This window comes from Lynx canadensis, chromosome F2 (genome assembly GCF_007474595.2).
Source record: "Lynx canadensis isolate LIC74 chromosome F2, mLynCan4.pri.v2, whole genome shotgun sequence".
NCBI lineage: Eukaryota > Metazoa > Chordata > Mammalia > Carnivora > Felidae > Lynx > Lynx canadensis.
The window spans coordinates 37,448,157-37,465,250 of record NC_044320.2 but is presented as its reverse complement, the minus strand read 5'-3'; the positions used below and the strand labels follow the sequence as shown (position 1 = coordinate 37,465,250).

The 17,094-nt window shown below is 36.6% G+C and overlaps 1 protein-coding gene across 2 annotated transcripts in view; it reads left to right on the top strand.

Annotated features, from left to right (window-relative positions):
- VPS13B (vacuolar protein sorting 13 homolog B) overlaps window positions 1-17,094 on the top strand; it is an 820,834-nt gene that overhangs the window by 714,448 nt on the left and 89,292 nt on the right. For both annotated transcript variants that reach the window (XM_030304021.2, XM_032591891.1), the window contains 3 exons: window positions 5,922-6,118; window positions 13,293-13,474; window positions 14,759-15,108. In XM_030304021.2, coding sequence (XP_030159881.1) covers window positions 5,922-6,118; window positions 13,293-13,474; window positions 14,759-15,108 — 729 coding nt within the window. The remainder of the gene's footprint in view (window positions 1-5,921; window positions 6,119-13,292; window positions 13,475-14,758; window positions 15,109-17,094) is intronic.

The following is a 17,094-nucleotide window of genomic DNA, read 5'->3' as shown; positions in this document are numbered from 1 at the left end:
TAAAACACCCTTTTGCAAATAAATACCCTGAACTTTGTTGCTCTCTGTCTTTCCATTACACTCTCCTAACAAAAGGCTAAGGCTGGACAAACCAATAGCTGTGTATCAACACATTAACTCTCTCTTCCACTCTTCAGAATAGCCAACTCCTTATTTCAGATTTCCACTTGAATAATTCATTGGTACCTCTAACTCTGCTTGTCTAAAAATGAACTCATAACCTCCCTTCCCCTACCACACATATACTACAACCTACTCACCAGTGGGACAGATCAGCCACCCATCTCAGTAAATGACATCAGCATCCACACAGCTGCACAGGCCAGAAACCTGGGAGTCATTCTTGACACCTCCCTCTCCTCATATCTAATCAGTCAACAGATTTTTATGTCCCCAGAATCTCCCACCCATCACTCTGCTGCCACCAACCATACTAAGGGTAGACCGCTCCACTAGCCTCCTGCCTGGCCCTTTCACATCCAGGCTTGTCCCTCTTTTAATCCATTCTGTACACAGTATCCAGAAGCTTTTAAAATATAAATTTGACTGCATTACTTCTTTGCTTAAAACTCCTCAAAGGTATCCCATTGATATGAAGGTGAAGTCAAAAATCCTTAACATGTCCTAAAAACAATGTGTTTTTCTTACCTACGTTTCACAAATGAGGGAACTCAGGCCCAGAGTCGTTAAATATATTGCCCAAGTTGTAGAGCAGTGACTTAGGTGTCAGGGCCAGGATTTTATCCTATGGGAGTGTCATACCAAAAAGATGTTTTATGATGGAGAATTAAGAAAATATAAAGATTATATCTATATGGTTTATAAATTTGTGGCTTCATATATATTCGAATGGACAATTGACTAAAATTACCTTTAAAATACTAATTGTGGGGTGCCTGGGTGGCTCAGTTGGTTAAGTTTACTATTTTGGCTCAGGTCATAATCTCACGGTTCATGAGTTCAAGCACCATATCAGGCTCTGCACTGACAGTGCTTGGAGCCTGCTTAGGATATTCTCTCTCTCTCTCTCTCTTTCTCTCTCAAAATAAATAAATAAACTTTAAAACATAAATAAAAATAAAATATTAATTGTAATCATTATTAGCTTTGCTTTGGAAGTTTTGAAGACAAATACTGTCTTATAATGAGGTAAAGGATTAAATGTGCTTTTGCAAATGTAATTCCAGACATACAGTTTACAATTATTTCAACAGAATTTTATTTGGAGTGAATTTACTAATACCCCTTTATGTACCAAGGAAAATAGGGTTGTACAGAGGAAAACTGTGACAGCCACATAGCTGACATATTTGGGGGGTTATTTCTCTAGTAGTTTTCTATTGTTTTCTGAATTTTCAGAGTTGTCTGTAATGTTCAAATTTAAGTATGTAACCACGGAGCCAGCCTCACACAAAGTTGTAAACTAAATAAAGTTTTTCTTTGGCTTTCCTCCAAATCTCTCTTTTTGAACTCTTCACAGCTCCTCCTCCCCTAAGTGCCCGTGTTGGTACAGTCCACTTTCATTGCCCTTAAACTGTCTCATGGCTTCCCGCAATGGTTCCCAGCTTGGGTTGCCTTGTATTATGGACCTATTCCAACCCTTGCCTTGCACATCAAAACTTACTAGATTTTTTTCCTTAAAGCCCCACTCTGCTTTCCAGTTTGACAGCCAATTTTCATAAGCTATTATATATTAATTTTAATGGAGAACTTCTGGAGACAATACCAGAAACAAGTCTTTTCACTCTATTTTCTGTGTAACCTCTCTACCAAAAAGATAAGTTTGGACTTTACATTCTGTTATTTGCATTATAAAAAACAGTGAGTATATTAAATATGCTTTTCTAAACTCATTTGCCCTCTTCCACTGAGATTCATACATCTTACTCCTGCTTTATACATTTTATCCACCTCTGGTTATGATTGCCCTAAACCAAAGGACTAACTCATTGGCAGTCAGTGGCAGTCCAGAGAGGAGATAAGCAATGAGATATTCCTTTATCTCTCAAGTCACAGCCAACATGGAGGGCCACATTTTAATAGATATATAGCAGATGACTGCATTGAACTATGATTACAGTATTCCTTTATATCCAGGTTCAAGGTTTATTATTTTCTTCTCACGAGCCCAACCCATTGTTAAGAAATCTAGCATGTAGGACCCTTAATCACAACCTAGCTGATTCTGGCAACAATACTCAAGCTTTAGAAGTGTTCTTTGAGCATAAGAAGGATAAATAATTCATAGCTAACATTTTTTGAGCTTTTACTATGTGGTATTATATGAGATGCTTTGTCTCCTTTAAATCTCACAGTTCATGAGATAGTTCTGTTATTATCTCTTTTTTAGAAATAAGGAAACTAATGTTGGAGAAATCAATTTGCCCAAGAACTCATAGGTAATAGAGCTAGGAAGTGAATCCCATTAGGTCTGACTCCAAAGTCCATGCTTTCATCTTCTATACTTCTTTGTGGAGAATTTTTAATGTGCCAGAGGTGGGCTGAATCACCTAGTGTATGTATACACATTCATTCATTCATGAATTATTCATTCATTCATTCAGCAGCTTTTTTTTCTTTTTGAACATTCACTGTGTACACTTTGCCAAGTGCTGTGAACATCTAGAGCTTAGCCAAATGGAAATTATTCCCTCAAGGAATGTGCCTACCAGGGAAGATGTCATGTATAGAAATAACGATAATGTGAGGTATACAGTGATAAGAGTGATACAGATTCCCTTTTTAAAAATACTATTGGAGTCCAGAAAAAGGAGAGCATTTTTCCATCTGGGGAGGTGAAAAGGCTCAAAGAAAAGTGGTATTTCATTTGGACCCTGATAGATGGGAAGGATTTAAACATGAGACAATGAGAAACGAGGGAGTGTATGGGTATTTCAGGCTGAGAGAGAATATTGAAACAAAAGACCCAGAGAGGGGAAAGTTAGAAAAAATATGTCATGGAAAGCAAGAAGGGAGACAATTTCAAGAAATGGTGGGGAAAACTGGATTAGTGTGAATGTGTTACTTCAGCATTAACCAGAACATACACCTCTATTTCGTTACACTGTTAGCCTCTTTTGCATATCCATTTTGTTCCCCTTTTTCCCATTTAGCATCTCTCCATACACAAATGTTCAAGTCTCTCTTTAAAGAAAAGAAACTTTGTTATGGGTGGAGGTAAATAACTCCCATTGAAAAATTAAGAATCACTTATTTAGAAATGAAAGGTTAAAGAAATATCTCTTCATTTGAGAAGCTTTTGTTAAGATCCTCTTATGTCCCAAAAAGGGTGTTTAGATGCTAGGAATAGTTTTTTAAATAATGTGTCATTTTTACCTCAAGGATCTCAGAGTCAGCTAAAGGAGACAAATGTGTAAATAGAGAATTGCAAAGTGTAATTAGTTTTATGATAGAGGAGTATATTAGACATAGAAGTGGCACAAAAGAGACAGCAATCAGCTGCCTTAGAAGAGGAAATGCTTCTAAAAGGGGAGACACATCTGAGCCCAGTCCTTTTTTTTTTTTTTTAGACAAATGGGATTAACCTACATGTTCCATTTTAAAGCTTTTTTTAAATTTAGTAATATATCTTGAATGTCTTTTGTGTTAGTAGATATAAATATTCCTTATTCATTGTAATTGTTGTATAGTAATCCATTCTGTAGCTCTGCACAGTATATTTAATCCCCTATTGATGGATATTTGAGTTGTTTCCAATTTCTTACTAATACACCCAAGTGCTGAAATAAATACACACTTGTATTGGAATCCCTGTAAACAAATTCTTAGACATATACTTCCAAGGATTTAATAGATCTTGCTAAATTACCTGTCAAAAATAGTGGGTGAAAATGCTTATTCCCACATCTGTACAGAAATTGGAACTGTCGGTTTTTTAAAACTGCCAGAGTAATAAACTAAAAATATTACATTATTAATTTGAATTTGAATGTAAGTATTAGGGAAGTTGACCATCTGTCTTTTTTTTAAGTTTATTTATTTATTTTGAAAGAGACAGAGACAACAAGAGTGGGGAAGGGGCAGAAAGAGAAAGAGACACAGAATCCGAAGCAGGCTCCAGGCTCTAAGCTGTCAGCACAGAGCCCAACGTGGGGCTTGAACTCACGAACTGCGAGACCATGACCTGAGCCAAAGTCGGATGCTTAACTGTTTGAGCCACCAGCTATCTCTTTTTATTTTTTTATTTTTTGGTTGAGCACAAGAAGGGGAGAGGCAGAAGGAGGGAGGGAGGGAGAGAGAAAGAGAAAGAAAGAAAGAACCCAAGGCAGGAAACATGCCCAGTGCAGAGCCCAATGTGGGGCTTGATCCCACAACCATGAGATCATGATATGAGTCTAAATCAGGAATTGGATGCTTAACCGACTGAGCCACCCAGGTGCCCCTGAAGTTGGCTATCTTTTCATATTTAGTAGCCAATTGTTTTTCTTTTTCTGTGTACTAATTACTGTTAGAGTCTAGAATTTTACTGTATGCAGGCTAATAAGTTAGCCTATTAGTGTTTCATGGCTGCTGGCAGAAGACCTGAGACTCATAGATTAGAAACAAACATTATTGCTCGGGATACAGCAAGCAATTTGAGCATCACATTTGTATTTTGCCCCAGGTCCCACAAGGGCAATGCACAGGGCCCTCAGGGGGATGGTTTGCATGCAGTAGGTATGTGGGAGAGCCGAGGGACAGGGACGTGGAGCTTGTCGAATCCACCACTTTTAGAGCAAGTCTGCTCTTTGTCCTAAAGAGAGACTTTACCTCATCCCTCAGAGTCACTCTCTGTGAACACAACCTGAGAACTAGCCCCAGTTAACAGCTTTCAGAGCCTTGTATCCTCTACATACCCAGCAGCAACATACAAGGAAGGTCAGGGCCCATGGCTAATTGCCTTTTCCAACATCTTCCCTTTCTTATTTTTCTATATAGTTATTTATCATTTTTTCATTGATTTGTAAGCATTCTCTGCTCTCGCAACAATTATTACTAGATCTGTCATTGAGTATCACCTATCTTATCCTAATTTGCTTTTTTTTTTTAATTTGATTTTATCCACTGTTGTTTCGTGGAGGGATTTTCTTCCATAGGTTTCATGCCATACCTATAAAAAGAAAGCTGTTCTATTATGATAAAGATATTAACTGATTTTTTTTCTCCTATGCTTTCAGTTTGGCCTTTAACATTTTGATCCTTTTGGAATCTACTTTCATGTAGGAATGATGCAGGGACCCAGTTTGGTTTTACAAAAATAGCTAGACAGTTCTTGCAATCTAATTTCTTGTCTTTCCCCTCCTTGTTTGAAATGGTATCTTCCTTACATACTAAAATTTATCTGTACTTATCTTATACTGTTTTTTGTGCTGTTTCTTCTAATCTGTAGGCTACTATCAAACCTTATCTTTTAATTACTGTAGCTTTATAATATACTTAACATCTGGTAGAATTTGTTCCTCATCATTTCTCTTTTATTTAAAATCTTTCTTGGCTGTTTTCACATATTATTCTTGAATGGGTCTTTTAAAATAAAGTACGTGTGGCGCCTGGGTGGCTCATTTGGTTAAGCATCTGACTTTTGATTTCAGGTCAGGTCATGATCTCACGGTATGTGAGATCAAGCCCTCTGTTGGGCTCTGTGCTGAGCATGGAATCTACTTGGGATTCTCTCCCCCCTCTCTGTTCTCCTCCACTCATGTGCTCACTCGCTCAAAATAAATATACTTTAAAAAAAAGTAGATATACAAGGTGAATATAACTATGAAAAGAAACTCTAAACTACTGTCTTTTTACAACCTTATCCCTTTATAAAAGTCTCATTGTTCTAACTTTTATGGTTTACTTTTCATTTCAATAAATACAGAGCTGTATCATAGTTTCTATTTGCAACTTCTAAAATCTTCTCTCTTTTAATATAGATTCCTTGTAGTTTGGAATACTGGGATGAACTCCAGAAGGTTTTTGTTGCATTTCAAGAATTCAGTCTGTCTGAAAGCAAAGTTTGTGAACTGCAGTTGCCGGATATCAATCTTATGAATGACCAGAAGAAATTGGTATCCTCGGATCTTTGGAGAATTGTCTTGAACAGCAGTCAAAATGGTGCTGATGACCAAAGGTAACTCAGTGAAAGATGAAATAGTGCCACTCTGCTAGGAAACAATCATCAAGTCAACTTCTCTAATGACCCCTCGCTGGGCAGTATCTTGGCTGTCAAGCCACTGTGTGAACTACAGATGAGAACTAGGAATTAAGATAGAAACTGATATCTCAGAGTCTGTGTACTAACAATCCTAAGTTGTATTCAAAATATGGCCTTGTGAGCCCTCACTAAGAACCTGTTCCTTAAATATAAAAACAAAACAAAAGGTGCAGAAAACAAACTACCAAAAAAAAAAAAAAAAAAAAAAAGTCTAGTCATCCTGAACCAAAAAATATAAAGGAAACAGCCACTAATCCTTCAGCAGACTCTTAATGACACAGTAAACCATGTGTGTAATGATAACCCTGGGGCATTAGGAGAAAGATTAGATAAATTGAATTGTCTCCCTCAGTAACCTAAGCTTCAGCACTTCTTCCAGTTTACATATCCCTGTTAATTAAGCCTTTCTGTTCATGCTCCCATAAAAGATGAGAAAAAGATACTAAATCACAATCAGTGGAACAATTTTCTTGGGTCATGTGATAGTATGTGCACTGTGGGCCTTGGCCCATCTTGCTGTCCATCATTTTCAGTGTCCTACCTTCCAGTTCTCCTGATGAGTTGGTTTTAACATTATCTTACTCCTTTTATATAATCCCTCCTTTCCCCCCTCCCCCAACAACATTCTGACACTAACACAGAGAAAAAATACCCATCATTCATTACACCCTGCAAAGCAACTGTTTTCTCTTTTTTGTTACCTTTATTTTTGCCCATTAATGTATGCCTTTACAAGGTGATAATTATAGCACATCATATTGTATTCTGATTCCTAATTTATATAAATAGTTCTGAATGCTTTCTCTTTTTTTTTATTAAATAATGATACATGTTCATTGAAGAGCATTTTGGAAATAAAGAAAATTCCACCACACATAATTGTAATCGTATCACACTGGTAACCTCTGTTAACATTTTAATAGTTAACATGTTAATTTTAATAGTTAAAATATTAACATTGTAATAGTAGCCTTGCTTCGATTACTTTGTGTGCTTAGTAATAATGTTTTATACTTTATATTATCTATTTCTAGGTCATTTGGGCTTTTTAAGAATAGTTACTTTTCTATTACCTAGTAATTACAACTAGTAAAAAGATGTTAAAGGAGTGGGATCTTAATTTTACCTATATGCATAATGTAGCAATGAAAATAACACCCATCCTGTGAAGAGTTAGCAAATGGATAAGAAGATTGCCTATTCTAAGCTATAGTTTACCTAATCAGAAACCAGTAAATCTCAGAAAATAAAGCTATAAGTAATGAAATTATGTTTTTTTTAATCTGAGTTTCATTAGTAGTATCAAAGTAGAAATCATTTCTTGATTCTAGTCATGAAAGAATGCATTTTCAGCATTGAAAGAAGCACTTCAGACAAGGTTAATTCTCCTGAATCTGAAACATTCATAAAAATTACTTTTGTGGTAGGCTTAACACTACAGAAATGTGGAACCTTTAGGGAATGGAAATTTATGCAGACAATCAAATTCAGGCAATTTTTCACCAAGCTTTTGACAGTGTAATCACAGATCTTTTGTCCTCACCTGGGATTTTTCAAGTTACCTAATATTTCACAACTGATCTTGCTTTGTTTGACATTAACCATTTTTCAGATAGAATTTGATATTAATGAAATTAAATTTAAAGAGTTGGTTTAAAAGTCCAGATAATCAGACCCTACTAAGACACTTTTCAAAAGGAACAGTAAATATATTTTATCCAATTTCTACAAAAAAAAAACATTAGTGCTATAATAATATGTTAACATTTCATGTAGAAAGAAAACTGTTACAGTTAGCTCCAGCATATTCTGTCATGAGAAATTTAGAACTGGACAAAAACCTGATGCTTTTATGATTAGAGATTATCTTAATATTCTCAGTGGTTTGAGAAGGATATTCATCAGATTATTGTACATTCCAGGAAGAAAGTTTATAAAAATAAGTCCCATGAAGCTTAATGTTTAAAAAGAAAGAAAAAAAAGAAAAGCAAAGCGAATCTTGTCTACAATTGGCATAAAGTTACAACAGTGCAGGGCAGCTCAATGGTAATGAGCTTCCCTGTATGTATGCAAATGGAAGCACTATTTAATAGAGAATTCCAAGTTAGAAGACCTGGATTTAAGTCCTGGATTCGTCATCAACTAGGTATTTGGCCTTGAGAAACTGATTTCTGAGTTGAGGCCTTAAGAAATGAATAGGAGCTAACCAGTCCAAAGGGTGTCAGGTAGCCTTCATTACAAAGGACTGGAGACAAAAGAGCCAGTCTCTTAAGCCTTTGTCTGTTTATCCCATACAGGTAGATTCTCTTTAATTCATTGCCTGTAGATTTGTAATAATTATATCCCACCACCTTTTTAACCAGTGGTTTGCTTGATCATATGAAAATGAATGATTGGTAATGATTGTGCTTTTCCAAAGGTAGCATTTGAAGTAGAGGAACATCAAAACTGTGGGCAGGATTAAGCGATGGTACAGCATCCTGGGGCTAGGAATCCTGGGGAACCATCCCATTCTTAGGCCTGAAGGATAAAGGGAAATACCTGCCTCAGCCCACTCTCCTCTCTCCTAATCTCCTATGGGCACCTCCTGCCGGCTGAACCAAACAACAAGCCAGAGGACAAAGCAGCTTGTTGATAGAGTCCAGTGGCAGAGAAGAGGATGAGGAATGGTGTAGAAAGTGGATCTAGAGAACAAACAAAGTAGCCAGTAACTACACACTGTATTTGGAATTTACAGTTTCCTACCCAAGTGACTGGCCCTCGAAGGAAAAAAAGGGAAGCAGAATGGTGGGCCCAGTTCTCAGGCTTTGGACCACTCTGCTATGTTCCCTGGGTTTGGAATCAATTAGATGTCTTCTGATGGACCAGAACAGCTGTCTAATTTGTTTCCCCCTCTTACCTTCACTCCAATAACTAATTCCAGAAGTATGTGACTATGTCAAGTCACACAAATTACAGGTAATTATCATGTAGCACAGTAATCACTGTGCAAATCTTGATATACATGTCCAGTTAACTTTATTACCAGTTGTTTGATGATAATGCTAAACTCTCTTCACCTGTGCCAAGTCTTTGGTGGTTTGTTGTACATATTGCATGGTCATTTTCTGACAACATTAGAACATGTGAAAGCATATTGCTTATCAGGACTTTTTATCCCCACCCCCAAAATGCTGGCTAATGGAAGAAGGCAGCTTAGGAAAAAAAGTGGCTTAAGAGTGTGTGGCTCTCTCTCCATGCAATGAAAAATTGAAACTCGGGTGAGATTTTTGGAGTACTTTCATCTTTGGTTGTGCCAAAACAAAATATTTTCTCCTACTCTCACTTTTCTCATAAAAGAGGCCACAGTCTCCTCATATTTGGTAATCTTTGAGACAATGATCACCAGCTGTTTGTTTGTTTGTTTGTTTGTTTGTTTTTTGAAGAGGAGAGGCTCTTCATTTTCCAAAGCTTTGATTGTTGCATAGACAGTGAAGAAATTAGAGAAAGAGCATCGTGATGATCAGGTCTCTGGATTGTTTCTTTCCTCTCCACCAGTTGAACTTTCTCTGGCAGAAGATGACCATGGCCTCCAGATTCTGTTCCTTTCCATTTGGCTACTTGGATATGCACTTTTAGATATACCTAAATTTGTTGAGTACCATTTTAAAACATCTTTTGACTTTCATAAACCATTTAGGTGTAAACCAAACATTCTTTGTAAGGCAGAACGTATGTTTAGCCTTCTCTCCTTGGGGGGGGGGGGGGGGGGGGGAGGAGAAGGGATGCTTGTATTTTTCCCCAGGTGTCTTTTTGAAGCCTTTTACTATTTCCTTTGAGTTGGTGATTGAACTTTATATAACAACAGGGAGTTGGTCTTTTGCTAGGTAATCCTTTTCCCCTTAACACATTCCCCATAGTATTCAGTGTTCACCTAAAGTTCCTAGGCTGATGATGTTAACATGACACAGAAATCTCTATGTCATGGTGCTTATTCTCTGAACTGTGGAAGATTCTCTTTCTCTTTTTAATGTCAGATACAAAGGAGTCCTTTACCTGAGGGCCTGTTTAAGCCTGTTTTGTAAGCCATGGATTACAACCCATTTAGTGGCTCATGAAATCAATTTAATAGGTTGCAGCCTAAATTTTTTTAATAAAACAAAAAATATTGGTGTGAAAAGGACAAATATTGAATAATTTCACATATGCGAGATACCAAGAGTAGCAAATTTATAGAGACAGAGTAGAATGGTATTGCACAATAATGCAAATGTACTTAATTCCACTAAACTGTATACTTGGTTAAAATAGTCAATATGTTACATATAATAGTATATTTATAATATATTCATAATATATATTCTATAATATATAATAGTATATTTATGTTATATATATTTTTTATTTTTAATAAACCTACCTGTCCCCCTCTGCCCATTTTATATGTATACTAGAGTATAATAAAAGTGTATTTTTTACCTTGGGTTATAATTAAAACATTTTTAAAATGATGATTCTAAGGGGTAGGGAGAACTTGATGCAGAGACACACACCCTCCCTTGTCCTTTCTTAACCATGTAGCTCTCTCCCAGGATAGACAGAGCAGTATTTTGCAGGAGGCAGGAGAGAGGTTAGGTGAACTACTGTTGGGAGACCATGCCACATTGAGATGAATGTCAGTGTGATATTGTAAGACCCCTTTTGGGAGCTAAAAGTAATCATCAACAGTTAACGTTAAACTGAGTAACCAGTATGGTACCCTGTTTGCCAACTAGAAATAGAATTTTTTTTTCTGTTAAGGAGTGTTAGATATTATACTGAACATTTTGTATACAGGATCTCCTTTGATACTCAGTCATTCAATTACTGTACCCATTTTACAAATGAAAAAAAACTGAGATTTAGCCAGGTGGTGATATAACTTGTCCAAGGTTGTAATATCAATGATAGAAGTGCAAGCATGTTCATAAGTTCTCTCACCCAGTTGTTCTCTGCTTAATCTCTCTGCTGTATTTTGCTATATTATAAAACTCTTCTTACTACAGAGGGATCCAGAGAAAAGCTCAAGCCTTCATCAGTTGAGTCAGATCATTGTTGAGTACCTGCACTGCTCTAGGGGTTTACCCCAGAATGGCATCCAGGGGTGAATCTTTAAGGACTATGCCTTGGTCCAAGCAATGCGTATGGATCAATCAGGACACAGACTTACTAAAATATTCCTTGTTTAAAAAGTGATACCCCTCTATAAAGGAATATTACTAACTACTTGAGTATGTTAGGAGTTGCTATACAAGCCTAAAAAATTATCTCTTTAAAAATGTATGTGTATATCAATTTAGAAAAAAGTAAAAAATTAATCAATTTGTTAATAATTGTAGCACATACTCATGTTTTAGCAGCCTTTTTCAATATGTTATATATAGTATCTGCTACTCTCAAGATAGGAAAATAAATCTTGGAAAATCTCAAGAGTATCAAAAATTGTAGTTGGCAAGAAGAGCGTTTCAGATAAACACCTCAAATTGTGTACTCACTATTTTAAAACTGATCTCATAGAACTCTTGCCTGGATTTTTAATAATATTTTGACTAACATTATACCTTATTTCTAACAACTTCTGAAAGTAGTTCAAATGTGTAAAACACATGTACAGCTAATACACTTTGCTCCTTCTGATTAAATACAAGTTTTAATTTTACCTAGCGAATGAAATCTGTTATTTGTAACACCACAAATAAATTCCTAGAAGGCAGTTTGGATTAGTATGCCCATTTATAGAAGTTTCAGAATATACTTAGATGCATTTCTTGGACATAGCATTTAATCAATAACAAACTGCCTCAGAGTTTGTGTTTTCTTTGTAGACACTGGAGATTTACTTACATTGCAGTAAATACCACTACGTAACTATAAACCTCTTAAAGTTAAATACCCAGTAAATGTGTTGGAATGCTCCTAGCTTTCATTTTCACAACCTCTTTCAACACTTAGCTGAAGATTCACACCCTGAGAATCTCACATGATGCACCTCACGCCATTCTGAGTTCCTCTCATGTTTCTACTCTGGCAGCACTCTGACTTTCCTGTTCCTGGGTGGTTGTTCTATTTGATAATGTTTCTAAATGTCTACATATTTTATATCACCAGTTAGACGGTGAGTTCTTTGAAAACCAAGGATTTATTTCCTTAGTTTTCCTCTCCTAGTTCTCCCTAGGATACTGTAAATCACAGTGTTTCTCCTTGAGGTTCCTCATGGACTTGGAAGCCAGGCTATGATAGCTGTAGAACAAATGTCTGGTTTGGAAAGAAGAGGGTGGAAGAGGATGAGAGAGAATGGGGCGGCATCCATTCAGTGATCCACAGTTACCAGAATGTACCTTGCCCCATCCCAATCCTCAGTTCTCATGCCTCTGCTAGCCCTGAGGCAAGGCAGCTAGGCGGCATGTTTCACACATACACCAGAAGTCAGCATGTACAAACTCTTCCCTCCTACAGATGCATTCACTGTTCCTTTTAATCTGATTTTACTTGTTTAAAATGGTGTTAGGAGGATGGGAAAGTGAAGAGAGGACCCATGCAGTATAATTGTCCATGGGCCCTTGTTCTTCTGGACATGGTCATAATTTTATAGCTCCTAGTAATTGGTGGGTGTTCAATAAAGCATATTGACTAACCCATAGCAATATGAATATGGACAATCTGAAGAAGTAAAACAAAGTGAAACATTTATGGTGACACCGACAGTAGTGGGTTTTTGAACAGCAGAGTCATGCTCCAAATTGTGTTGGTCTTAAACTAATGAAGACCAAGTTGTCCATAAATTATGTGCAATGTGGATGGAAGAAAATTGGGTTGGAGGTAGGTCAACATGACCTGGAGTTTGAGGAATCCTTTGAAATTTTTCAAATAATAACTTATAGACAATAATCAGCATGAAATTAATTTTTAAGCACAAGTAGGTAATGTGAGTAAATACGGAACATTTGATGATAACATATTAACTATAGGATTACGAGTGCTAGCTTTAGAAACCCTTATAGAAAGACATTTTACATATATGGTACTGGGAAATCTAGGTTATTGATCTTCTTTTATTACTTACTTCCCACAGCTCTGCAAGTGAATCTGGTTCTCAAAGCACTTGTGACCAACTTGTAACTCCAACAGCCCTAGCTGCCTGTACCAGAGTCGACTCCTGTTTTACCCCATGGTTTGTCCCATCTCTTTGCATTTCCTTCCAGTTTGCCCACCTGGAGTTCCATCTTTGTCATCACCTTGACCAACTAGGCACAGGTACTCTTTACTTTAGCATCAGAATAACATCCACTTAATACTGTTTTTCTTGAGTGTTCTCAAGACACAATTCATCAATTTTTACCCAGAGAACTTATTTTCTTTTCAGGAAGTAAAAAAGTCGTGGATGGATTTTCATTCTGTAAATTACAGGATTAGCGATGTTTCAGAGTACTGTGATTGCTAATCCCTTCCACTACCCAAACCTCCCTCACTACTGACTGCCACCCATGTGGCAATTTTTAGAAGGGGCATTCATTTCCCCTCATGACACTGCCAAGATTAGTCTGACGTTGACTTCATGTAACAGGTGTACCCGTTACTTATTTCATATGATGTTAAACCATCATATGGCCCTGTTGTATAGATTGCCAGTAGCATTGAACTGACATGATTTTGCGTGCTTCCTAATGAGAATTTTCAAGGAAGTTACCAAAAATTGCAGGTTTTACTGTTACTCCAGTTAGAATCTTTTTGAAAGAAATACATCTGTTCCTATTCTATGTCCTGAGCCATTACATTAATGATGGGTAGATTCCAGAAGTATTGGTTATTACCTGATTGCAAAAGCATGAATACATTATACAAAACATGGGCAAATTCTCCAGTAATTGAAAGGACTGTCAATTTTACAAGTTGGTAAGGTGGAAGATTAAATTTTCCCACACACTGTAAGTGGCCTTTTATAAATTTGCTAATGTTACATGAATAATCATGCCTAAAAGTCTATACCAGACCTTTCCTAGTTAGAACATTTTGATTCAGGTTTTCAACCTACGTGTAATGGAAAAGGAAAACAAATCAGATTCAAAAAATCAGATTCAAACGAAACACAGCTGCTGTTAAGCATCTTGCCTTTTCAGCAAAAAAAAAAAAAAAAAAAAAAAGGAATTTAACCTGCTTTTTCTAACTCTCTTTGAGTCGTGTTTTTGTTTTTGAGATTTGGTTGATACAGAGCATTTCATGAAACTCTTCCTTAGATAGTTACCTCCTCCTCATTTTATTTGTTGTCTTCTGTGATAAAATTTTTGTCTGTGATAGTGAATGTAAACCTTGGACAATATGTTTGAGACATGCTGATTGAACAAGACAGTTTTGTTTGCAAATATTGAAGGTTCATAGTAGTTCATATATTACAATGCCTTCAAGAGAATCTTTGCATTTATTATACAGCAAATAAAGAATTCAATCACCAAAGAGTGCATAATTTAAATGTCATCTCTTTGTTTCCGTAAAATATTGGCTCATCTCAATTGCTGTTTTTCTTGTTTGTTTTCTCAACAGCTCCACCGCAATACCTACAGCCATTTATTTCTGATAAAAATGTGCCCTCTGAACTTGAATACATGATTATTGCCTTCAAAGAGCCACACCTGTATCTTCGACAATGGAACAATAGTTCTGTCTGTCAGGAGATCCGGTTCTCAGCTCAAGCCGACTGTAAACTTCTGGAGTGCAGAAATGTCACAATGCAAAGCGTGGTGAAACCCTTCAGCATCTTCGGGCAGATTGCTGTTGCCCATGATGCAGCAGAGAAGCTGCTTGACTGCACCGTCATCGTGGACTCTATATTTGTAAACTTTGGGCAACATGTAGTTCATTCTCTCAACACTGCAGTACAAGCTTGGCAACAGGTATGCACATCCTACAACGGTTTACAGTGTGTCTGCGTGTGATCTTTTACTAGGCACTCTGTGTTACCACTTCTAATAGTAAGTTAAGCACAAACAAAAATGGGAGAGAATGAAGAATTTGATGGGCACCATAATATTTGGGGTTTTCTCTGTTTTGGCAAAGTGATGCATGTTATTTTTCAAAGCTTTGGAGAGTATGGGTTCTCTACACATGCATAGGAGATCATGCCCACATTTTTGTGACTAATGTACCACATCTGTGTGGAAAGTAACATATTCCCAGAAATTTTTTCCAAGTATTACGGCTTTCCTTTGCCAAAGCTTCAACTTAGTTATGTATCAAATTGTCTAAGCATCCGTTGCAGAAATGAAGAACCTGTGTGAACCTTTCTGATAGCGAGCATTTCAAAGAGAAAAAGCAGTGAGAAGAAATACGTAAGCCCAAAGAGTCTTAGTCTTTTCCCCTACTATCCTGCCATTTTTCAATCAGTTAAAGACTCTTGATCGGTAATATTTTGTACTTTTACCTCTTGCCAGAAAGTAGCCATATCCAAACAGGGGATGAAGCATAAGTCTCTGCTGAACAGCATATTTAAAATGAGGAACCTGCCTGTGCCACTAGCATGAAAATAATTTCACAGAATGTTTGTATAATAATGTGCTCGGCAATATAAGAACAAATCATTTCTACTTCCTTGCCGATTGTCAGTATAATATTGTTTTTCCATAAAGTTTGTGTTGCTATCTAAGCTGAGACACTTCCCCCACATTTTGTATATGCTACCTGCATTTGTGCAGAGCTGACTCCCCAGGAGAGATGGCCCTTCATCCTGCACTGACCTCATGTAGAGAGGGGGGCGGGAGAGGGGGGCTTTGAGTTCGCTAACTTAAGAATTTTTGTGGGAATAAACTCTGTTCTTTATATGCATGAAGACCTATATAAGACTAAGGAATTAATTACCTAACATGGCACTACAATAGCAAAGGGAAAGAAGATAACACATCTGTTTTGCATTTTAAAATTCTTTTTTAAGGGCATTCCATGGTTTTCTTGTTGCAGAGGACATGCGTAAAATAAGAGCTAGTGTGATCTAAATCTTTGCAGCTGGTTCGAATAGTGATGTGAAAAAAACCTCCATGGCTCCAATTTCTGTTTTTTGTCATATTTTGAACAATGCATTTAATAAAAAACAAACCTAGAAAATATAAAGGAGTCATTGATAGAGCATTTAAACCCAGGATATTTTTGTCTTGGTATCAGGGCCATTATTAGAGGACTCATGTGTAGCAACTACTGCAAAATGGCCTTCAGAAATATCAGTTTTCTTCCAGGGTAAAAATATTCTCTTAGTCATAGCTATACATATAAATAAAATACGGTGCATAAATATTTAAATGTTTTAAACCACATCAGAGTGTGAATGACTGACTGGCTAACACAGTGCCTTGAAGGAATATTCTGAGTTTTTTTAAAAATGGAATTGTATATTTGATTAAGTAGAGCCATATGTCACGTAGCATATTGCTGACAGGTACATTCTATGAATAGTTGATTCTGATTTATACAGGGATTTGGCAATGTTAACATGAGCCACAAGAGGATATACTTCTGTAATTGTTGCTGTAATTTTCTTGTTTCCTCCCATGTCAAGGGTACTTGCCACCAAGTTTTAATGTGGTAGGCATCTAACCCTGTGTATTCTAAAGTAAATACAAAAATGCACTACTTTGAAATTATAGGACATTTGACGTTGAAATGGGTTTATAGAAGGTTATTAAGTTCATTGTTTCTAAGAAATTCTGAATGTGGTTTATTCCCTTAGTGGGGGAGCTTAATTTCCCAAGCTTGGATTCTGCTGTGTGTATAATGCTCAGATACAGTCTCATTATTGCCAATGAGAGATATGAATTTAATAAGAAAGGTGAGTTATTTGAATTTGCCACATACTTTTATCAGATTCATATCTGAGACAAGTCATTTGTATC